Source organism: Leiobunum rupestre, chromosome 7, assembly GCF_980474605.1.
Source record: "Leiobunum rupestre chromosome 7, qqLeiRupe1.1.hap1, whole genome shotgun sequence".
Classification (NCBI taxonomy): domain Eukaryota; kingdom Metazoa; phylum Arthropoda; class Arachnida; order Opiliones; family Sclerosomatidae; genus Leiobunum; species Leiobunum rupestre.
The window spans coordinates 17,101,769-17,126,801 of NC_143390.1; the positions used below are offsets into that span (position 1 = coordinate 17,101,769).

The following is a 25,033-nucleotide window of genomic DNA, read 5'->3' on the forward strand; positions in this document are numbered from 1 at the left end:
GACTTTAAATTGAAAAAGTGTGGAAAGCAAAAGTCGTAAAATTAATAGAAATAGAGGGGCTGCAATATTGTCCAAACATTTTTTTAATAATCGTCGTGTGTTCTTTTTCACTTTGAAAATATAAAATATACATAAAACCGAGAAAGAAACCAGTCGGACCGTCACTGCGGCTACGCGTCGCACGATTATCCATTTATCACGAAGTAGGCAGTGGCACTAGGCTGTATGACTGTGAGTGTTAGTGAATAGTGATTCAGTCTGTGAGACACTGTAAGGGTTATGAACATAGTTTAGTATTTAAATAATGTTTAGGCCAAAGCGTAAGTCGGGTGCCGAATGTAGAAAGGAGCGCCAAAATAGACTAAAAGCAGAAAACCAGCTTTTGAACAATCTCCTCCGAGACCATTCGGTTCTCGTTTAAGGAACTTCCAAAGTTCTTGGTATAACCATTGAATTGGGAATAATACTGCTAGAATTACAATTACGATTTCGGTTGCCATGGTTACGCGGGACCTGTTCTGAAAAGACTGTACGAAATTCATCTTTATAATTAGGCGGTAGCGCCATCTATATTATGTAAAGTTATATGATTCGCGCAAAAATTCAATTGCAATATAGTTGCCACCACTAGAGACAGATGCCGCCACGGTTGAACGATATAGTTGAAAAAGTCTCCATATTGAACGAAATTGGTCCCGCGCCAGCCAGATTTAGTTGTACCTCTATTCATTCCCAACTCAATGGGTATAACCGTTTCACTTGGCTCGAGTACAGCTCCGTCAAAGATGCCGCGTTCTGTTTCATGTGTCGTTGCTTCCCATCAACAATTTCAGATCCAAATCATTTGACTTTCGCACAAACAGGGTTTACAAACTGGAAGAATGCAACGCGTTCCTTTAATTCGCATCAACAAAGTGAACATCATTTACAACGCAAAGATTCATATCAGATCTATAAAAAGGGAAAACCTATTGAAGAACAACTAGATAATCAAATTGCGAAGGCATTAACTATTAGGGAGACTAAGAGACTCCGAAACCGTGATATCCTGCATCGCTTTATTGATTTAACCATTTACTTGCTAAATGTGGTAAACCCTTTAGAGGACACTTGGAATCAAAATTAAGACCAGATCGCGGTCTTTTTTTTTAAATAGCTGAATTACTCGGTAGGTACGACCCCCTAAGGAAATCGCACTTACAAAACGGTCCAAAAAACGCAACGTACACCAGTAATCACATTCAAAATGATTAGATTTCGTCGGTTCATAATGTAATGATAGAAGGTATAAAAGAGGCTCTTGTAGGGAAGAAAATATCAATAATGTGCGACGAAACAAGCGACTGCGGACATCATGAACAAATGCCGTGTGTTATTCGATATTTTAACGATAATGAAAATAAACCCGTTGAAATATTTTTATCAATGGAAAGGCTTTTATCTACTAAGGCTCAAACTATTTTCAATGCAATAGATGAACTAGTTCATAAATTTGGATTACTTTAGGAAAATGTAATGTCTGAATGTTTTGATGGGGCTTCAACAATGGCGGGATAATTAAGCGGTGTGCAAGCCCATTGCAAAGAAAGAAATAAAAAAATTATAAATGTTCATTGCTACGCGCATTGCCTTAACTTGGTTCTCGTGTCCGCGTGCATATCCCGTAAGGAAAATTGTATCCTTTTCGATTTTTTTGGAACCCTTCAAATGCTTCACAATTTTATTGAAGCTAGTCCTGTTCGCCATGCCGTTTTTGAAGCGATTAGAAATGAAATGGGAATTGCGTTAAAAAGTCTTAAATCTGTATCAACAACAAGATGGGCGTACAGAGCTGAAGCTGCCACGTCGGTTAGAGAACAATACCCAGCAATCGTTTTGATTTTGTTTGTTGCTTAGAGGTTGTTCATCCTATTCTTCAGTTAATAGTGAAAGTGAGCAGAATTTTACAAGACCGAAAAATTAACATTCTAATTGCGTTTAATGAGGTAAATTATCTAAAATCAACTCTGCAAGGAATACGAAGTGATCCCGAAGTTTTCCGTAAAAGTTTTAAGGAAGTCACTGAAAAATGTGAAGCGAACGGAATAGAAATCCCCCAACCAAAGAAACGAAGAGTTTCACGACGGTTAGATGAACACTACAAAAACCAATATCATGCGCAAACGAAAGAAGAAGAATTAAGGTGCAATTTGTTCCACCCGATGCTTGTTTTTGAAATTTCGAAAAATTATATTTTAAATATCTTTCCTCCTGTTAGTTGGATTTTCTTCCACAATATCTCGAATGAAAGATATGTTTTAGTTATATTTGTCAATGGACACGAATATTTTATTTCTTATGTGGGTTTTGTATAATATTCAAAATTGTCAAAAGAAAAGTGGGTGGGTCAATTTAAAAAGCGTGGAATTTACAAAATGGCTACAGATAGCTAATATCATTATACCAAATGAAATATAGTGCATGGTTGTAGCTTTCAATTGATGTATAGTACGAATCATACCGACAATTAAAACCGAAGTTATAGGCAATAAAGTAAATTGCGCGTCGGCCATCTTGAATGGCCGCCATCTTGGAACGCAAGCGTCCGTCAGCTTGGGACTTTCAGTATATTGTTTCTAATGGTTAGTACTATTTCTACTCCAAAATCCAACCTTTACCTAAAATTCCCCGTATACGGCCCATTTTTATTTTATCTGTCCTGGCCTATATGTGATTGGGCGAAATTCCCTAACGATCAGCAATGACGTTAGTAAGATAATTTAGAGAAATATGGAAATTTTTTATGAGTATCTACAAAATAAATCTACGTTTCTGGTATGTTCATCAAATATTAATTTTTAGGCTGGGGATCATTAGAGACCGACCCTTAATCGATTAAAAGTAATGGCTGTTTTATCGACTATTCAATTTTACTACAAATAGAGATTTCAACTCGTGAACGTACTAAGATAATTTTATAAGGCCATTTTTACATAGCGCGGTGTAGGTACATTGAAAAGTGGAATTACCAAATAATTGTTATCAGTTACTGGAACTTTATTTTTTTACAACAATAATAATAATAATAAATTTTAAAAGTTTCCGTTTCCACAAGTTTTGTCAGGTGTTCATCAAGATAAGAGCTATGATAATCAACTGCCATTTTGGTGTAAACAAACACAAGCAGACACGCTTCGTTATGTCCGACGTGATATCTGTTGCAAATTTGCAATTCCTGTGAAGCTATCTCGCGCTACCAATCGATCAAAGGCGAAACTAAATTAAGATCAACAGGGTATAGAACAGGCTGAGAAATAAGGAATTTTTTTAAACTGGACCTGTGGTCAGTAGAGCCTAGGTAGTTTAATTAAAAAACTGGCCATTGGCCACTTACCATTTTTAACCTTCAAAATCAGGCTTTCATAATTTATGGTCAAATTATCTTGACGATATGTGCTAGGGCATAGGCTTAGTAGGTTAGTTATTATTGGTATTTCAAAATTTTAGAGTGTTAAATAAAGAACTATAAATCTTGAAGGGAAAAAACTTTGAATTAATTAGGTTGTCACCAGGGCCACTAACACCCCAATCATTTAATTTTTAAACTGGCGATTGACCTGTGATAGTGCCTTATTTCTCACACTGGTATAGAAACGACGCCGGTTGGTCGCTTTTGATTCGTCATCCAATTATTTACATATTTTTAATTTTTAACCATTAAAATGTCGAGTTTGATCAATGAGGTAGAATATAAACTACCTCATTGGGTTCGATAGACGCCGTTCAAGCTTGAACACCTATATATTATTATAACTTCAACTAGTGTATTTTAGTGTTCTCTCCCCCCACCCGAAACGAAATGGTATTTAAAAATAATTTCATCGTTTCAGTTGTACAAGACAGTGACTTTTTAAATAATCAAAAGTTTTTAGCGCTATAGAATTTTTAATTATTTAAAAAGTTGCGTTATAGGTTTCGCCACTGGGCGAGTACGCCGCTGTTCACGAACGCGTAAAAACCAATCTAACTATTAGAATATTCTGACAATGACGTAAAAACGGCACATATGCCTTCTCAGGTTCGTTGTAATTTATCCTGCTTAATGGTGAAAATGTAAAAACTAGACTAACTAAAAATATTTACTGATTTATAAAATCATATCATTAGACTATCAAGACCTAAGTTTGAAACGAATGTGATTTCAACGTTAGGCTAATGACTGGCCAAACTGGCTACATGAATCCACGTGGTGTTGAAAAACCATAACTTATGGACTAATCCCCCAATGCATGCTACCGGAAACTGCTTCGTAGATAGCATGACTGCCCTACGTTTCCGAAACGCACTATCTCCAAAAATGGCATTTCGAGACCAATCGATTTTTGTAATTCTTATGAAAAATAACAATACTACAGTATTTAGGTAACTTAAAACTAGTTGTTTCTTTTAGTCCGAAATCTAAATATGACAACGATTATCGCCAAAATTAAGTAAATCTCAGAATAATTTGACATAATACGTTTTTGGCTAAAACTCTGGGCAGAAACGCATTATTTCGTATAATAATACTGAGTAACGACCATTGTGGCTGTTACCCTGGGAATGCGGCTGAAGAAATTAAGAGCGGACGAAATTATACGAAATGAAGACTCTTCTTGGTTAATAACGACATCAGACTTGGAAATAAGGTTTATTTCTAAACTGGTCTATTTGGCCAGTGACTCCCAACTATTGAATTATTTAAGTGGTCACGTAGACCAGTTGGTTAATAATACGGTAGATAATTTTGAATTAATAAACTGGACACTGCGTTTTTGCAGTTTCACATCTCGAAAACGTAGGGCAGAACAGGACGGTAGTATAGGTGGTGGGGTGACAGGGATTGGAAGGATTTGCTCTTTTTCTCCGCCAGGTAGCGTAGATCCTAGTTTTGATTTATCCCACACCTGTTTAGTGCTGAATACATGGGCTCTTATGCCCAATTCAAACTTAATGGGGGCTTTGATAGTCTTATGATTATATTAATATCAATAGTAAGAACAATTAACTACCAAATTTTTAACATTCAATTCCAGGAAAATGTAGCTTGAAATTGGCCTTGCACTATTTTTTCTTCCGAAGTATTTTGAAAATTCAGAGAATGACGTTAGCGTTAAATTTCTATCGTTCGTAAGAGTTATATATTAAATACTTCTGGAACTAAAGTGGTATTAATTATAAGCAAAAGTGAGATAATTACCATTATTTATTATTTATTTATAAATTACGTCATTTTTGTTATAAGGAAAATATTATGCGGGATGTCGGTGGGGGGGGAGTCCCCAAAATTTACCGCAATCTTGGAAAATAGCGTTTCATCTTTCTTATGAACCCGTACTAGTGTTGTAAGTTGGAAAATTTCCCGCTTGGTAAATTTTCCGGAAAATGACCGAGGCCTTTTTTTTCCGAAAAAAATAAAAAAAAGTTTTCATTCCATGATTAGTCTAATATATTGTTTGCAAATTTAAATAAAGCGGTATTTTCGCCTCATTTTTTGGAATCTGAAAGTAAAACTAAACCTCTAGACTAGCTTTAAACTGATTAACAATGTAACACTATTAATGTTTTGTAGTATGTTTACTGATATTTGACATTTTATATCGATCAAAAGTTAAAAACATTAAAAACCCTTAAAAAGTAATGTATGTTTCTTTTTTTCTTTTTCCGATTTGCGGAAAATTTTCCGCAATTCGGAAAATTTTCCGGACAATTTTCTAGCAAGTTTTCCGCATTTTATTTTTCCGGAAAATTAACAACCCTAACCCGTACGATTATCTAATGGCTTTTGATTCCACTCTCTATTTCCGTTTCAAAAGTTATGTGCATTATCTCGTCAAGGAAAATTAGTTTATGTAAATTTTGACTATGTCGATTTTGGGGTGCCTTTTCGCATTGTGTAACCATCCTAGGAATCATCCCAATAAATTCATCCACTATCTCTAACTTTTGGTAAATACCATAAGTTTTGACAATGCACGAAAATATTTAGTAAAACCCAATAATACTCGTTAAAACGCGATAACACTTTGTAAAATGCGAGAATACTCGCTAAAACGCAAGGGGTAAGACACTCTGCGAACTCGGTGTACACTGCCGTACTTTTGACAGTGCTAAATGGAACTCGCGAACTCTTGAAAATATGTACCTTTAACAGTGCTAAATGCACGAACTCGGTGTACAGATTATCTGAGACTGTCTTACCCCTCGGTAAAAAGCGAAAATTCTCGGTAATAAATAGTATTTAGTAATACCACCCAGGCCCAAAGGCTTGAGCTTCATTGCCCCTCGCCCCTGACCTTTTTCGGGCTTCAACCAGGTCCCCCCATACTTGCAAAGTTGCTTAAGCAGGGCCGGATTAACCAATAGGCCGAATAGGCCTGGGCCTAGGGCACCAAGCCGACAAGGGGCACCAAGAGGGTTCGAAAAAAATAGAAGTACAAAACTTTAATCATTTGCTTTTCACAAAATATTTTCTGGAGTAATTTTAGTAAATGCGTCCCCCCCTATGAACCAAAAACGTTTGATTGTCACATTCTCTGACGGACTTCCGTCTAGCCCCTGACGACATACTAAATCTGGCAGCAAAATGAATTTTCCTTCCATTTCTCAATTATAAATTGAGGAAGCGCCTAGCTCGCTTCGCTCGCTATTGAAAGGGGGCGCCAAAATTAACTTGGGCCTAGGGCCCCATAAAGTCTTAATCCGGCCCTGTGCTTAAGCCTACTCAGTTAATCTGCAGCTCAGCTGATGTCCTCAAGCGGTGATTACTCCTTTTTTAGAGTCTTTACAGCACCAGTTAATTTCTCCATGGAATAAATATGGGGGGCTTAAAAGGGGTAAACACTGGCCTTATGGTGACGCGTCAAAATCGTTTTACAAACGACATCAGACAGACATACTTGGGGTACGTTCAGCAGCAGTCAACGGAAAAAAACCCGATGGATTTGATATTTTCCACCGATGAGCTTTTTCGTCACAATGACGTCGTAAGTTGCTGAACGCTTTTATTCAGTCATCGGTGTTTTTTAAAATGGCGTAGCTTTTATAGTAGTTTTACGTCAGTAATGACGTCAGTCATCGGAAAAACCGACTCTTCCAGCCGATGACTTCGGTGAGTAACCGATGACTATCGTGACGTCAAAACCGGAAACGCGAAAAAGCGTACAGTAGGAAACCGATGTCACCGATTAGTAATCGGTGAGTCCGATGAGCTCTGCTGAACGTAGCCTTGATGAGAGCAAAATTTTTAGGCAAGAAAAACGGGGATTACCCTAACAGCCAATCACAACCCTCAGGCATTCTGAGCTCAGAGTTAAAATTTTCAAGGCCTTTTACGTACGTCCCTCGACTTCCTCCCCCATAAATCCCGGCTCTGGCCGACCGCCGTTATCGGTAGCGTCTATTAGCTGTCTGCATCGCCGAATTTTAAAGTGGTGATATATTTATTGATAATATTAGATCAAATTTACGAAATCATAAGGCAGCTTGCGTAAAAATGGGAGTTGAAGTAGAAACCATAAGCCCGGGTGATGGTAAAAATCTTTTAAAACATTTAACGCTTTCAATGCATACATACAAGGCTTAAGCATTTGTGTGTGTTTTTTTTTTGTTCTTTTCCAAGAAAAGCCACGCCTAGCATTCGTTTAAAACTGTTCATAGTTGAGATATTAGGCATATCCCCTTTTAAATCTAAAATTGGCGTATCTTGCATGACTGTGAAAACTTCCAGGTTTCTATTAAACTCGTAACTCTGTGATTTTTACCCCTAGGACAAACCTTCCCAAAAACTGGTCAAACTGTTGTTGTCCACTACACAGGTGATCTTCATTACATAATTTTACTTTTGTAACTGATTTTAAATGTTACCTCTTTTTTGGTCCAGGAACGTTGGAAAATGGAGATAAATTTGATTCTTCCAGAGATAGGGGAAAGCCATTTACGTTTCGTATTGGCAGAGGCGAAGTGATTAAAGGTTGGGTCATTTTCACATTAAATTCATCTGGTAATGCGTTAATTTTAAAATCATTTTAAAGGTTGGGATGTTGGTGTAGCTCAAATGAGTGTAGGACAGCGAGCGAAACTTATTTGTTCTCCAGATTATGCGTATGGCGCAATCGGACATCCTGGAATATATCCTTATAATTAACTAGCGTAGTTTACACTCCAACACAAATTATTTTCACTAAACAATTTTCCTTAATTCTTTCACACTATACCTCCAAATGCGCAATTAACGTTTGATGTTGAACTCCTGAGACTGGAATAAAGTCATCCCACCGCCATATGTAAAAGTGCTACTTTTCACCAAAATCAGATTTAGAGCATCAGTCAAAGAACCCTCCTCCTTCTAAACCTAAAAAAATCTCCTAATTTTAATTTTTACTTTTAAATTACTGGATCATGTTTTAAATTGATTGAATCCTTTAAGATTTAAAAAAAAAATTACTTTTCTCTTCAGCGAAACATTGCCGTAGGGTTATATTGTTATCTTTTTCTTTAATAATGAAGGGGCCCATTATAATTTTTTGTACATTTAAATTTTCATCCTTTTTACAGAAAATTGGCACATTGATGTTCCTTTAACTTTCCCCTATGTGATAAATGTTAAAAAATGAGTTCTTCCTTTAATAACAAAATTTAAGAGGGCAATTTATTATTCTCCGAGTGAAAAAAGCTCGAAGTGTAAGGCAATACTTGTTGTTTAAAACATTTTTTGTCCCAACGTAATCAGAATAAAAGCTGTAAATAAACACTTAAATATTTGAGTATTGGGATGATGTTTGAAACTTAATGTAATTTTAACCCTTTATAATTTGCTCTCCCCGCATCTGAATCAAGTAATTCTGTGTTAAAATAAACGTGACTTTCCTTTCTATGTTTACAGCTTATCTTTTAAATGTATCTTAAGTTAGGTTCGTAGATTACCAAAATTAAGATTTTCTTGTATCCCAATTTCAAAGAATATACCGCAAACATTTTGTAATATGTTCTATACTATGCAGCATTTTAAAAATAAAAATCCCACATAAACAGTATCATACAGGAATAATTTTTATTATTAAGGGTATTTTTTTGTAGCAAATACAATTTTTTCCCCCATTTCTGGTGTCTTACTTCCCTTTCTATTAACTCCGTAGTCCCTATTACATTTCCTAAGAATATTTCAACCATGTCTCACTCTCCTACATATCTGTTCTTTTAGAAACTGAATTTTTTGAAACCCCAGTAGGATTTTTAATTTTTAACCCTTTTAAAGAACTACAAAAAACTTTCGCATAAAAAGGAAATTTTCATTAACATTTTTTTACACAGGGTAAAGGGAAGATATTTTTTGAATCCCTATATTACTTTTTCTTATTATATCCCAATTTCCATAAAACTGTGTAGTATTTTCGTAATATTTTATCTTTTTTACATTGAAAAACAGCTGCGAAAAATGACACCCACTTAAATGTTGTATTTGCTGGATTATGCGTGAAATATTAAAAACAAAAAGTGATTCTCTTGAAAAATAAACTTAAATATAACCGGGCTGATCAAAAAATAAAAATTACTTTAAAAAATATTTTAAAAGGATTGGGAACGTTACTCAATACACTCGACGGATACATTGTTCAACTTTCTTTTTTGATAACGTACTGAGGACTTCTTTAAACCCTGTTTTAAACGTAGAAACAAATCTCTAATATTTAAATTCTGGCAGCGAGTTGAGCCTTTTTCTTTTGTAAATGTATTCGTAGCCACATGAAGATTTTTTAAATATAACTCTGCCAGCACCAGAGTTTTTATAAGGCTTTTGGAAGTCTACAAATTCTAGATTGAGTCGTAAAAACAATGACATTTCTTTTAAAAAGTTGTTTTTTTGACACTGCCACAATATAAAATCATTTCCTAAACTGGGTTTGATCAGAAACAAAAAAAACGCCTCTGACAAATATAAAAACTTTGATTTAAAAAAATTATAGAGGAGTGAATACAGCTGGAATTCTTTAAGCGTTTTAAAAGCTTGTCTTCTAAATTTTATACATAGCTGCTTCGTATTAAAACGCTTTTTATAAGTCTTATATTTCCTAACTTTTATATTTAAACATTTTTTTGCTGCGTATACTTTTTATGGTTTTTGATAAAAACAAAGCTGCGCTGTAATTAGTTGGGCACTCAAATATACACACAAATGGAAAGAAAGCCGATGTGAGAAAGACGGAGCCACTGATATGAATCTGAGCAAAAATAAGTAAAATGTCTTTCATTGATACAAAAGCTTTAATAATATTTATGACTATTTCAAAAATTTAAGTTGGCACATACCTTTTTTCGTTCATATATGGATTTGTCTCCCAATTAACAAAAAAAAATGGAAGGGTGAAGGATTTGGATTATGGGTTATCACTGCGCCGTTGACTGCTGTTGAATCTCGATTTTCTCTACCGTCATGTCAGGGTTCATTTTTGTCGCTTCTTGAATAGCTTCAGCTAATGCCAAGTCATGATCAATCGGGTCTCCGTCACTCTGAATCGTTATTTTCTGTTCAACTCGTGTCTCGACTAATCCATCATTTTCAATTTTATACTGCATTTAAAGAAAAGTTTATTAGTAGGGGGAAAGATAAATAACTGATTACGGATCTTACCGTTATTGTTTCAACGGTTCGTGTTTTACTGGAGACAGTTTGAGAACTGACCATTTCCTCCCGAGGACCATAGTTGTAACCAGGCGGCGGTGGTGGTGGCGGCGGTGGAGGAGGAGGAGCCGGGTGCTTTGAGGATGCAGAACCACTGCTGGGAATGCCTCCTGATGAAGAATCAACGGGATAGTTCACTTTTCGTGTCTCAGTGGGAACCACTGGAACTGATGTCGTACTTGTATGTGGGGAAGTGTTCATGGAATTTGCATCATACTTGATAGACTCTGTTTTGATAATTGCTGGCTGAAATTTCAATTAAAGGGTTGAAAGAAACCTATAACAAATGGGATAGAGTATAGAAGTGTATATTACCTGAATAAGATCATCAATAGGTCCAGCGATAACTCTGGTGCTCTTAGATACCTGTTGGGTCATCGTTTTCTGCTCACTCAGTGTGGTACTTGTGGTTTTTGTTGAAGTTACACCCTTGGCTGGTGTTGTCACTTCTTGGCCGTGTGTCTGTTCAGTTTTAACAGATGATACTGTTGATGATGCCGTAGTATTGGATTCCGAAACTAGCGGAGTTATAGTAGGCAGAACAAAACCTCCCCTGCTTCCAGTACTGATACCACTATCAGCCTATGGTTAAAAAAGAATTAATCAAGCTCTTGTACCCTGTAGGTAAACATAAAATTAATTTTTAGAATAGAAAAGTAGAGCAACAGAATACCAAAGCCAAGCCAAAATTTGCATTCAAAAAATAAAACAAAAAAAATATGAGATTAAAATTATTATTTAGAAGGTGAAATGTGAAATAAATCCTTCAGGATTATTGTTTTACTACAGCCGATTTAGAGCGAGAAAGTGTAAAGCAAAAACCTTTGGAGAAGCCTGACTCTCGCTAGTGGTCGAAGCGGGCACAACGCCAATGATTACTGGTTTAGTAGGCACTGTTACGTCTCTAGGAGAGCTCGAAGGTGAAGCTTCGAAAACCTCCTCAACCTCTTCAACGGAACCATCAGGACCTCTTACAACTGTGCGTTTTGTAACAGTTGTATAAGTTCCAAGTGGTACACCGGGAGCTGCTTGGCCTACTTTTAAAGCTGCTTCCTTGACTTGGGTTTCTTTAGCATAAGCGTCCAAACTGTTTGTTGATGAACTGGTCTCCGAGGAAGAGCTTGATATGGAACTAACTCTTCTCTTAGGATCCTTTTTAGGAGCTCCTTTGACAATTTGGGCAGGTACATCTTTGATGTCCTCTGATTTTTTACTAACACTGTCTTTAAGAGATTCTTTATCCTTGCCACCTTTCTTGCTATCCTTAGCTCCTTTATCTTTAGATTTTTTTTCTTTCTTGTCCTTATCTTTCTCCTTTCCTTTCCCTTCTTTTCCTGGTTCTTCCGGAGATTTTGACCCTCTACTATCCTTATCCTTGTCCTTAGTCTTTCCATCTTCCTTCTCTTTCTTAGATTTCTTTTCCTTGCCCTTGTCAGGGCTAATTGCGGCTGCCATTCTAGCTCCAATCCCCTTCTTTTCCTTAACTTCACCTTTTTTCTCTTTGTCATCATCCTTTGAAGGACTAGCTTCCTCACTCTGATGTTTAGAACTACCTTTCTTGTCCTCATCAACTCCTTTCTTACTCTTCTTATCCTTGTCTTTTTTACCCTTTTCCTTAGAATCTTTGACTTCTTTATCTTTTGGGTCGCTTTTCTTGTCTTTAGCATCGCCCTTTTTACTTTTTTCCTTCTCAGAATCTTTTTTCTTTTTCTCAGATTTTTTATCCTCCTGAGTAGTTACTCTAGGGCTAGAAGCAGCTGCAGGTGCGGCAATTGTTTTGAGCTTACTCGGAGATGGAGATCGATCCTCAGAGTCCTTTGAGGTATTAACATCTGAAGGGAGATGTCTGGATGGAGTAGGAGGGGACGGAGATGCTTCTTGAGGAGGACTGTAAGTGAATGCCAATCCTTTTGCCTTTCTGCTTGATGGCGACAAATCATAATTTTCAATCATAGAATCGTTGCCACCCTTAGGCTCTTGCGTATATGAAAACCCATACTCTTTGGGGCTGTATGGGCGTTGTTTATTGTCATCCATTTCGTAAGTATATTCCTTGGTGTAAATAGGCAAGGGTTGCGGATAAGTTTTCCCAGGTTTGGGGCTACCACCGTCATTAGTTTCCTTCGCTGCCAAAGGAGCTGTCTTAGATAGTCCACCTTTTATGGGTGTGCTCGTTCTAGTTGGTTTGTTAGAATGTTTCCCCGATTCCTCTCCTGACTGGCTATCAGGAGTCTTAGCTCGGTCATTTGTCGGTTGACCATAAACACTACTGGGTGCGGAAGAGGCGATAGACTGTGCATGTTTGGTAATCCAGAAGTTTGCAACATTTGTTTGATATTTCAGTTTATAAAGGCAAACAAACAAAATCCATGCAAAAAAAAAGATAAAAACCAAATCAGAAAAAGCATTCACTTTAGGTTTATCAGTGCATTTTTCAAAAATAATTTTTACCAAGCATTCTCTGAATGCAAAAATCTTATAGCGTTCAAATTAGAAATAACATTTTAATAAAATCACCATTCAAAAAAATTAACAAGTAACAAAACTACATAACCATATCCTATTCAAACAATAGGGAAAGGGGAGTTAATTACAAAAAGGACTGACCTCATCAGGTGTTCTTCTATTTGATGGATGTTCACCTTTTCTGAAACCTTTGGAATCTCTCTTGGACTCTTCAGGGCCGGAACCAGGTTGTTGTTCAATGTAGCTTTGCCTTTCCCCCGCTTTCTTCATTTCCATAGGTGGTAGAACTGCAACCCCTCCGATAGGTTTCTAATTATTAAACCAATGGTAAAAATGAAAATTTTCCAAGAATTCTCCATAAAAGGCGTCTCATACTCTGCTCTCTCTTTTCCTCTCCGGATCAGATTCCAATTCCCTTATTTTCTCTGGAGGTTCAGGAGTGGTTGCTCCACCTGTTGAGGGTGTTTTTGTTCTCAAATACTCCGCACTTCCGGGAGATCGATCATGGAGTCCTCCCATGGGACTTCTCTGTTGGCGGGAAGCAGCGGGCAGACCTGCAAGAGTGTGTCGTTTGCTGCTTTCATCTGGACGTGAGGAGGGTGAAAGTCGCCCTCTGTTGAATCCATAAGCTGCTCTCCCCAATTTATCCGCAAAAAGGTAGGAGAGAAAGGATCACCCCCAACCACAACCAAACCCAATTTAAGTCACCAAAAAGGATATTTGGTGTACAGGTTATTTAATTTTTGGTTGGTAGGTTAAAAGGGTGATGTAAAAAAAATAAGAAAACAACAGGGAAAACAAAAAAACTTGTGTTAGGGGGATTAGTTTAACCTTGTGGGAAACACGAAACACCTCTACATGCAAGTATATGAATTAACGGCATGCTACACTTTCACAAAATAATCTTAATGTTTAGGTTAATACAGGCCCACTTTACAAAATTATTAATATAACCTAAAAAAATGAAGGTGAATCATTATATATAAACTGCATGTCATACATCTTATTGAAATGCCTTTTCCCTATAGCGCTAATGTTATTCAGTTAAAACATGTACCATTTCAAGCTTCTTCTGCTTTTATAAAACTCATTTTGGAAGATAAATGAAATGTGGCAAGCGTCAAAATATTGTATATTGACCTCCTAAAATTATTAAATCAGAAAAAATATGGGGTGCTATGTTTTCCCTTAACATGTAGATGTAGCATAAGTTTTTCGGAACAAAATAGATATTTTTTAAAGATAAATGAATATTAAACTCTGAGTGGCAGGTTCAATTCTCTAAGCCCGTGGCTAATTTGACCCCTTTGATTGGTTAAGCATTGTGTAGTCCTCAAAGATTACAATATCCCTTTAGGTTGCCAGAAAGCATGGGATGGTCCCAGGGGCAATGCAACACCTTTAACGGTTAAGATTAAGAAAGTTTTTAAATCATCAGACGTTAAATTTTCTGCCATGATTCTTTTTAAAAATCTGCAATTTGGTAGGAAATTAAGCCCATCGAAACTCAAACTCAAACCTGGTGTGGTACCCATTTCATTTTTATAGCCTGGGCTTTTCTCGTTAGAGAAATTATATTTGTTTATCAATTGAGCATGTGATATGAAATTCTTTTAAAAAACATACTATATTCATAATGATTCACCAAAAACAAACTGTGAACTTTGGTCAAGTTAGTTACAATTAAACATAACAATAACTGTGTATAACAATTACGTAAAGGATCAATATACGAATACGTAACTTTAAACGTAAATAGGTTATTACTGGGGTTAATTACAATTAAAAGTATAACAAGAGAAGAAATATGCAGAAAATATATATGAAAAGGAAAAAATTAAAAGTTATGTAATGTTACGAGTTATAGTGGATTATTAAAATCGGGAAACCAAAAAAACCCAAACACTAGTAGGAAAAATATTGCAAAATGAAGAAAAAGCTTTTTAAGACAATAAGAGCGACAAACTTGGAGACTTACGTATGGCAAACAAAAAATGTACTACTAGTTTCAGGAATGGCATTGGCATTTTCAAATAATACAGATATTAAAAACAAGTCAAATAAATTCTACTGGAAAAGGAAATCGAGCATCATTCATTAGATTTAGAAACAAGCAAAATGATTAAGGAATGAAAGCAAATTAACTTTTTTACTGATGGGAAAACTTTTAAAGATTAGCTCCTCAAAAATCCTAAACAAAAAACTATTACGTTCAAATTAAATTGAATCAACTTCTCCCAATGTCCCCAAAATATTCGTATATCATCGTAATGACTCCCAAATATATCGTAGCACATACTTCAATTTTGTAGCGAGCAACTGCTTGCTCAGCAGATAATTAGATTCTACGCTATGAATAAACAAAAAAATCTTACCTCCATCCATACTCCTCGAGGAGAATCTCTTGTTGCTTTGTGTCCTTTCAAAATGAGGTGGGGGTCGATCGATAAGGGCACTTGCCATTCTTGTCTGATATTGAGTGCGTCCAGAGTAACGGAACTTGGAGCCAAAACGGGGCAAGAACAGCTTTGGCTTGGGAGCCGGTTCGGGCGACATCAGCCTACAAAAATAAATGAAATTTAATAAAAGTTGTCCCGACGGAAAATTAAGAAGTAAAAATATCATACATATACCTAAAGAAAGTATGATGTTCAACACACACTTTCCATAATCGTTTAGCTGCTTTGTGATTGGGCAATTTGAACCCTATCGTACTCTCAAATTGTTCAAACTGTTCAAAATGAAATTAATACTCGTTAATCCAACAGTTAGTAGCTACTGAACTTCCGAAATACGTACTTCTCCCGGTCTAATTTTTATGTAGAAACTATTCCTTTTGTAAGAAATTTTAAGGATTTTTGGCCAAGCAAATCTGTTAATCCTTAGCCTGTCTCTATATACAAGAAGTCCAGAGGCGCAGACACCTAGCATAATGTCAACGCCTTCGGAATCTTTCGCCTGATGAAGATCAACTCCATACATGGCCAATTTCTTAGCATTTTCCAAATAGTGAAGCTCAGCTTCCGCTGGAGTTTGACCCCTGTAGTAACGAGATTTAGAAACATATACGTAAGAGCACTGACAGTAAAAACTTTACTTGTGCTGCTTGTGAAGTTCCATGACTTTCTCCTCCAGTTCGGGAGTTTGATTGGGAGCAAAATGAAACTCGGAAAGATAGTTACTTGCGTGTTCCTCTGGATCATAATCTCCAATCTCAGCCTGAACCAAATAGGAACCTAGTAGAGCGTGTGTTACAAAGGAACACGGAAGTCTAAAAGAAATCAAAACACTTGAGGCTTTCGAACAATAAACCAGTTAAAAAAATATCAGTACTTTCCAGTCAGAATGTCATTTCTTATTTGTAAACACAGCTGATACCTGTTAAATATATTCCATTATTAAATAAATTTTTATGATTAACGCAATTACAATATTTCACCTCGTGATATCTTCTTGAAGTTGAGCAGGATCAGGCGGATAAAACTTTACTTCAAAGTTAAATATCCAGGGGCCAGCTATTAAAAAAATGGCGAGCAATATTTTATGATTACAGTAATTTTCATATTATGTTTTTTATATTTTATACAAGCAACTAATTATGTGGGAAACTTGCAAAGGTCAAAAACCTTAACGTATTAAGCTAAATGGTTCTATGTACTCTGAAAGGGACCACTGGGAGTTTCTTTTCAATCAATAATTTTGTCTCGTGCCTAAATTACAGTCGAAGACTTTCCCTTCTGGGAACCTCCCTTCCTAACAATTCCCTTTTCAAAGGGTGTGGTCATAATGTATTCTCCAATACACTGACTGGACTGAAGTAGATAAAGAAAAAGAGCTCTAACGGACTTGGGACTGGTAGAATGATGACCACCATTAGATACCAACAAGAAATGTTTCTCGCTTTTCACTTACACTAACATCAAAGATTTCAAGAAAATTATATTTTAAATGTGATTACTCACTTTTAATTTGTTTGCTGATTCGTTTATCATTATTTATCCAGTGCTGCGGGGGTTTAAAACAACACAATATAAAAAATGGGTGAAATCTATGTTTACATACTTAAGGGAATTGTAATTTACCCTAATTTCATCACTGTCCCTAAATGTCATTCCAAAATAATCACGCTCTAACAAATTCAGTTGCTCGCATATTCGTTCAAAGAGTTCACCTCCACGAGCTTTTCTCTAAAATACAAAAATTCAGATATTACTCTACTAAGTGGTCAAACATTTCATTTTGCCTTTAAGTAAACCAAATCTCTTACGTCTATTTGAGACTCATAGTCAGTTCCGTCAAGCAGACGAACTCTGCAAAGAGCCATCTTCCCTCTAGCTCCTGAAATATGTTTGCCGCTTTTAGTGCTGGTAGGAGACTCCAAGCCATTCTGAGGAGGATGTGAGGGTGGGAGAGGGGTACCGGGGGTTCCAGTACCTTGATCCTGAGAGTCGCCCTTCTCTTCAGCCATCGTTCAAATAAAAGAAAAAGCTCACCTGGACAAATGAGAAAACATAGGAACTAAGTGGTACTTAGACCATCCCCAGCTCTTAAGGTAGAAACTTAATACTAGGGAACTTACCCTTCAAATATGCCTGTCATGCCTTGAAGAGACGCTACGTAAATGCCTTCGAACACTGTACAAAATAAAATGAGGATTATGAAATGTTGTTTAGCTTAAAAGATTATAGGCAATCAAAAATATTGCTCCCTGCCCAAATATTTTTCTCGTTAACAGGGAACCAGCTTATAAACCCCACTCCAAATACCAGAAGGAGAAACTGGCTTAAGTTGAGTTTCGTAACATCTGTTATTAACCAAAATATGTGCCAAGTTCCTCTCTTTACCGCGTCGATATTAACTTTGGTCATAAAACGGGCTGAAAACCTAAAAAAGAACCCTTTTTTGCAGGGGGTTAAAGGGCGTCTTGAAGAGGCGTGGGTGTGTTTTATTAACCACTTCAATATCTTCCATTTCGAACATTTTTTTCCCTGTTTTTCACTTAGGAAAGCTTTTTCCTTCGACGCGAACCGGGAAAGAAAACTCAATATTCCAACTCCTAAGAAAGGGAAAAGATGCAAAAATATCCCATCAGCGGGGAAAAGGGAGACGCGAAAATTTCTAGAGGCGGACGGGGAGGGGGGGGGGGGTAGCGAGGATCAGGCCCCTCCCTCCCTTTACCAAGATCAATAAATCATACATTCAATGGGGGAGGACTCGCCCAGCTAGAGGCTGCGGAAGGAGAACCGGTGATGAAACTGATGATCCCGAAGATGTCTTCGTCACATGGTCCGCAAGGGTTGGCCCACTTTTAGGGTTTTAAGAGAGGTCTCTATCAATAGATACAAGCAAAGAAGGAGGGCTCGCTTTTTTGATATTAAAAGAGTCGTACGAAGTGCGATGGAAGGGTCTGCAAAGGGCGGATGTTAAAGTGAAAGTAGGATGAAGAGCAAAAAGGGGGGGGGGGGGGTACAATGCGCGGTCTTCAAAGAACAAAATTCTACACCGAGTGACATTCCAGCATCGTCCATTATCTCTAGGTCCAACGAATCGATCCTTTCACCCCGACGAATAAGACTATTTTTCTTTACCGTATTATTATTTAGGCTGAATGCCGGAATCTTTCTTTTTTAATGAAGAACTTGGGTAAAAAAAACAACACTAGTACTTTTTTTTTTCGTAGCTTTACATAAATTTTAAAGTCCCTTTGAATAAAAAAATCCTCAAAGAAAGAAAATTTTAAAAAAATATCAAAAGAAGTGACAAGAGAAGAAAAAAACGAACTCGCCTCGGAGCAATTAAAAAAAAATTGTTCGATAAAAAATTTAAGATTTAAAGTTAAAAGGAATAGGGCCCCCCCGAACCGTTCCTTCCTAAATAGACCCGTTCCGACTCACTTTTTGATAAAGAATTTTATCTCCCCTCCAGACTTTTCAATAGATAAGGTCAACTTCGAAAGTTCGGTGCATTTTTTTTTTCTCCAGATAGGGGAATGTAGATACGAAATGACCGCGTATCTAATTTTGGAACTGCTGGTAGCATCATCACAAATACAAAATTGTATTTCTACCACAGACTACATATATATATATATATATATATATATATATATATATATATATATATATATATATATAAAATACATATCGTGTTCACGGAATAAAAACAGCGTTAAAAACGTGATTTGGCTTTATATTTTTGTTGGCGGGTTTTTTTTTGACCAGTTCCGTGTATATTGCAAAGTCCCTGACCAGTTCCGTCGCGAACAAAAGAATATACTGAAAAGTCCCTGACCGAGAGAGGTCGAAGACTTGTCCAACCAGAAAACCAAAACGTTTAACCACTAAGATGTAGGTCGGAAGAAAGGCGAAACAACCATTATAGCATAACGTCATACCATAAGTATATAATACACAGCTTACGAAAGAAGTAACCCTCTCCTTATGTTGTTAATTTTATTCGTTTGAAAAACGCACCTTCGCAGACTACCACTATTCCAAAAAACGTTTCAGAAGAAAGAATAAGCCTTTTCAGCTTACATAAAGCCACGTAGCGGCCAACGTGAGAAGCTCACACACTGTTGGATTTTCGTCTGCTAAGCGAATATTGTGTTTTAAAATGACCAATCGTGCTAAGCAGTGTTCGCGTTGTAAACTAAGAAACCTAATAATTTAACGCTAAATATGGATTTGATGTAATTTATATTTCACATCATTAGCGGTAGAATTTTAACGTCCGCAATTTTCGACGATAAAATACTCCAATTAAAAAAGCCTGAAGCCTAGGACACGTTTTACTTATCTCGTGAGAGATCAACTATAAGCTTCTGGTCATACTTAGGACAGGGAACTGAAAAAAAGGGGGCCCCCAAGACGAAAAGAAAATAAAGATGACAATATACGTGGGCCGTAATTTGCCAATTACCGGCAAAACAACAAAGCCTTAGCCGCCAGAGAGAGGATACGTTTCTTTCTCGGAAGAGACGATAGCGCGTATTGTATTTGGAGCGGGAATTAAAGGAATCTATAAACGCTTTATCATCTTACACCACGAGACCTGGGGGCTCGTCTCTTTGAAGCTCTTCAGCGCAGTGTTGGGCATTTTCGTCAAGAGCCGATCAGGTCACTCACAGCCGCTCGCACTAGCTAGCCTAATATCCGCTAACGTTCACACTTTTTGGAGCGGTAAATAAGCGCTCCTCTCTTATCGCTCTTTTTTGAGCGGTTAAATTGGCGCTTTTCTCTTTTCACTCTTTTTTTGAGCGATAAAATAAGCGCTCCTCTCTTTTCGCTCTTTAATGAGTGGTAAAATAAGCGCTCCTCTCTTTTCGCTCTTTAATGAGTGGTAAAATAAGCGCTCCTCTCTTTTCGCTCTTTAATGAGTGGTAAAATAAGCGATCCTCTCTTTTCGCTCTTTAATGAGTGGTAAAATAAGCGCTCCTCTCTTTCCGCTCTTTTTTAGCGGTAAAATCGGCGCTCCTCTCATTTTGCTCTTTATTGAGCGGTAAATAAGCGCTCCTCACCTTTCGCTCTTTAATGAGTGGTAAAATAAGCGCTCCTCTCTTTCCGCTCTTTTTTTAGCGGTAAAATCGGCGCTCCTCTCATTTTGCTCTTTATTGAGCGGTAAATAAGCGCTCCTCACCTTTCGCTCTTTAATGAGTGGTAAAATAAGCGCTCCTCTCTTTCCGCTCTTTTTTTAGCGGTAAAATCGGCGCTCCTCTCATTTTGCTCTTTATTGAGCGGTAAATAAGCGCTCCTCACCTTTCGCTCTTTTTGGAGCGGTAAATTAGCGCTTCTCTCTTTTCGCTCTTTTTTGAACGGTAAATTAGCGCTTCTCTTTTCGCTCTTTTTGAGCGGTAAAATAAGCACTCCTCTCTTTTCGCTCTTTTTTGAACAGTAAAAAAAGCGCTCCTCCCTTTTCGCTCTTTTTCGAGCGGTAAAATCGGCGCTCCTATCTCATCGCTAATTTTTGAGCGATAAACTAAGAGCTGCTCTCTTTTCGCTCTTTTTTGAACAGTAAAAAAAGCGCTCCTCCCTTTTCGCTCTTTTTCGAGCGGTAAAATCGGCGCTCCTATCTCATCGCTAATTTTTGAGCGATAAACTAAGAGCTGCTCTCTTTTCGCTCTTTTTTTGGCGCTCAATTTCGCACATAATAACAAAAACGCTCACAATGAGAGGAGCGGTGCCCATACTGCTTCAGCGCCGACTCTCTAGTTCAACCCCCCCACCGTTCCCAGCACCAACGACCTACAAAGATGATATTCCCGCGGTTCCGGTACCAGTTATAACAGGGACCCCGAAGGAAGTATTATAAGAAGCCAAGCAGTTACTCGAGTGGGTCTACGAACTACCCGAAATCACTTTGCATTTCTGTAGGCGCCGCCAATCACGTAATCGGTCGTTGACTACTCCGATATCTCTATCGAGAGAAGAAAGGAGGAAGAAATGTCGTGGGCGGTTACCTAAACATCACCGAATATTAATAGTAGAAACTGGTTTCCGAAGCACTCCTATACTACCACCAACTTTAATAATACTGTCCGGTGACGTTATATTCTGTTAGGACTATAAAATAAACCAAGTGGGAAACTAAAAGTTACGCGACGATTACGTCAAATATAAAAGCGTAATAGCCGAAAATATCGCCAATGTCATATCCGGTTTATTTAGACAGCCCCAACAATGAAGTCTTTGTGCTGAAGTATATAGGAGGGCTCCTAGCCAGACTAACCGTAATTGCCAGCCATTCTTAAATGTACTTTCCACATCAAAAAAAACTAGGCGGCTTCATTTTCACACCCATAAGACGATAGAATGGAACTACAAACGCGTACTTGTAGCGTCAAGAACCCGAAACCTGAAAAGCTAGGAAGAAATTAGGCCCACGAGAATAGAGGAAGAGTCGAAAGTAGTCGAGTCGGGCTATAAAAACATTCGCCGGAATTAATCTACTCATCGGATTAATTAAAAGTGACGTTGTCATACTAGGAAACGCGATTAGGAAGCGGTAATTTAAAAAGAAGTTAACTTCCCCTTATCTAGACCCTAACACGAAGTCGATTAATTTGGTAAAAATTGCAGATTTTTTCTCCTATTAAAAAAAACGTGGTGAACAGAAAAAAAAGGGAGGAGCGTCCATCGCCAAATCGCTTAGATTTACATCCATCAAAAAAGGACAAATTCAACAGAGAAAAAAAGATCATGCATTGAGGGAAATATTACGAGGCTTACGACGACGATGAACCTGGAAAGAGCAATATCCAAAGAGCGTTTTTCACGATCGGACGTTCAAAGATTAGAGAGAGTGTTAGGAGGATATGGAGGGAGGGTTTAACATTAAAAACGTGTCATTACAGAAAGCCGCTATCTCCAGGGGGAAACGTAACTTCTAACTCACCAAAACATACGGCGATACCTGTATCTAAAGAATTCGTTTATAGGGGAGGGTGGTAGAAGTCTCGATAAAAGCTACAAGTATCTTTATTACATTCTAGGAGAAAGGACTACTCGGACGAAATCTTTTCCTTTTTATCGCGCTCTCGGAGACAAATTCGAACCTGTCACGCCATTGTTCACTTAGTCAAAAGGTTCCTACACATCGTCGCCTTAAAGAGTACCACAGCCCGAGAGAAGAAAATCAAAACTTTTAACAGCCTGTTGAAACCTCTCAAAGAGGACGAATCAAAAGGGAGAGGGGAGGTTGAAAATGTCATTTATGTACAGGGTTTATTAAACAAATAAATGGACCTCGAGGGGGCGGTGCGGGGGGTACACTATTTAGAAACGGAAATGGCACGGTTAAACCAACCGCCGCCATGACACCGAAAAAAAAAACAGGAAACTGAAACCTAACATCCACCAAAGCCTAGATTGATACCATTCTTTCCCAAGCCTGCCATATTATATTCACCACTTTCTCACTATTTTACAACTAAAACGGGGGGGGGGCCATTGTTAAGCGGGAACCCTTCTTTTAGAAAGTACAGCGGCACGCGACCAAAAATTGCCCCGGGGAAAGGAAGCCAGCTTCTGCTATTGTATTACAGTATAACAATAACGGGGGGAGGGTCCTAGAACGGGGGGGGGGGAGGCGAAATAAAACGTTAAAGTACATTATAGCCTTAATACGTCCCCACATGCGATAGCCACGCCATGAATTGATGTACTGGATTTTTGAACATACCAATGGAAGTTTGCCGCAAAATTCTTTCGTATCCTCGAAGGGTCAAATTCTTAATCCGGAGGCATAGAGAGAAGACTCTATAGAGGCAACGACTACTAGTCTCCGCTATCACAGAGGAGGGGGTGTTTAGTGACGCTTATTTTATGGATATCAAAAAACGCCGGGTGTTCGAAAAAAATAAAAACGTCCCCAGTACCCTGTTACTTTTCAAGTGGCCTGGCCTACACTGTTTTATGACACGACGCCGTTTCCCTTTGAGGATTTAAATAAAAGAACCCCGCTTCTAAAAGCGTAAGGGGCGAAAAAACACATAAAAGATAATATCCTTGTTTAAAACCAGACTGTAAATTTCTTACGAATACCTCCATCTCCGGTTTATCCTACCTCTTTTATAGATTATAAACAGGTCTCGAGTCTTGTGACTTCGAAAGGTTTTTATGTGAAAATTCATGTGATTTTCCCTCAAAAATCACGAGATTGGTTTATCAGTCGGGTTGGGTCATCCGGGGATCAGGGGTAGCGAAACAACTTAACAAGTTCTTCTTTTTTCACTTTCTTGGTTCATTAAAATTAACGGATTTCGATTCGCCTAATTAAATTCGTAATCTACCCTCTACAGGTAAAAAAATTCAACTGCGTGATTTCATTTGCTCATCAGTTCATAGCCCATCGGACCGTAACACCACATTAATTCCTCGAAAAACGCGCTACAGCCACCGCAAACAATTTTTGTTGACTATTTTATCGTTATGTGGTAAAAATAAAATTACATTCAACACTTGTCGACCCGTAAACATTTTGGATATTCAAATGCCCATCCCTGCCAAATTTCGCGTTGCAACGATTTTACCTGAGGGGTAAAAAGTACCGCGGGGGTATGCAATGTTTGACTTTTTACGTTAAGATTGCGTTAGGCTTAGCTATAACTCAATTTTGCAAACTTTTTATAGCCGTAACTACGATATTTTAACGGAAAATCCTGACATCCTTATTCGTAATTATCCAACACAAACAATTTAAGAAGTCTTCATTGCGAGGCTTAGCGTTATATAGGGAAAATTTAGGCTGGGCGTAGCCCGGGCTTGACCTCGCCTCGTACTCGGCACGCGGCGTTCGTCGGGTCATCATCATGGCGTTGCCCGCCGAAAAGAGCGTCAGGTACGGGGCGGAATAGGCTTCTTTCGGATAAAACGAAAAACAGCGCCCCAAACGCTTCTTTTGCCGATTTAGATTAGAAGAATAGACAGCTACTCACCACAATATGAGGCTTATCCCTTTCGATATTTTCGCCAATACTCGTAGCTGAAGATAATCCAGGTGAAATCATTCAATTTCAATTTAAAAGTCGACTCGGAAGCCAAAAACAACGCGCGGCGCGCAGCCTTTTCGAAAATACGGAATGCCGTCAGCGGAATGATTCGTATCCCTCCGCGCGATAATCGACCGAATTACTCCCTTACGAAAAAGGGGCCTTCCCTAAAGTGCGAAATAAAAATATCATTGAATTCTTCGTAATAAAAAAAAGCTTATATTTGAAATTTGAAGATAATTATTCATCCGGAATTTCGAAAACTAAAAATTAACAAAAGTGGTTTACATTTTCAAACAAAATTGGCGAGAATTTACGGTGTAGTAAGAAAATGGGGTAAGCTTCGGTAAACAATGAAATTTCATCGTAAATATTAATTA

The 25,033-nt window shown here is 37.7% G+C and overlaps 2 protein-coding genes across 9 annotated transcripts; one reads left to right on the forward strand and one right to left on the reverse strand.

The window, feature by feature from the left end:
* Positions 1-7,349: 7,349 nt before the first annotated feature.
* Positions 7,350-9,053, forward strand: Fkbp12 (peptidyl-prolyl cis-trans isomerase Fkbp12). The gene is made up of 5 exons (XM_090181388.1): positions 7,350-7,550; positions 7,788-7,835; positions 7,901-7,990; positions 8,052-8,153; positions 8,235-9,053. The coding sequence occupies exons 1-5, from the start codon at positions 7,514-7,516 to the stop codon at positions 8,282-8,284; spliced, it is 327 nt and encodes a 108-aa protein (XP_090037514.1). The 5' UTR covers positions 7,350-7,513; the 3' UTR covers positions 8,285-9,053.
* Positions 9,052-24,774, reverse strand: cora (erythrocyte membrane protein band 4.1 like coracle). 8 transcript variants are annotated; one of them, XM_090181384.1, is made up of 19 exons: positions 24,600-24,774; positions 17,745-17,799; positions 17,433-17,658; positions 17,248-17,352; positions 17,128-17,170; positions 16,605-16,680; positions 16,499-16,543; positions 16,263-16,436; positions 15,965-16,205; positions 15,793-15,896; positions 15,541-15,725; positions 13,541-13,794; positions 13,307-13,474; positions 11,522-12,991; positions 11,015-11,281; positions 10,879-10,945; positions 10,649-10,809; positions 10,327-10,587; positions 9,052-10,238 (listed from the first exon to the last, which is right to left on the reverse strand). In XM_090181384.1, the coding sequence occupies exons 3-18, from the start codon at positions 17,631-17,633 to the stop codon at positions 10,405-10,407; spliced, it is 3,744 nt and encodes a 1,247-aa protein (XP_090037510.1). In that variant the 5' UTR covers positions 17,634-17,658; positions 17,745-17,799; positions 24,600-24,774; the 3' UTR covers positions 9,052-10,238; positions 10,327-10,404. The 8 variants fall into 8 exon arrangements, with proteins under 8 accessions (XP_090037510.1, XP_090037512.1, XP_090037506.1 ...); XM_090181386.1 differs by having other exon boundaries at positions 10,649-10,945; positions 17,433-17,503; positions 17,600-17,658; positions 24,600-24,773; XM_090181380.1 differs by having other exon boundaries at positions 10,649-10,945; positions 24,600-24,773.
* Positions 24,775-25,033: the final 259 nt, after the last annotated feature.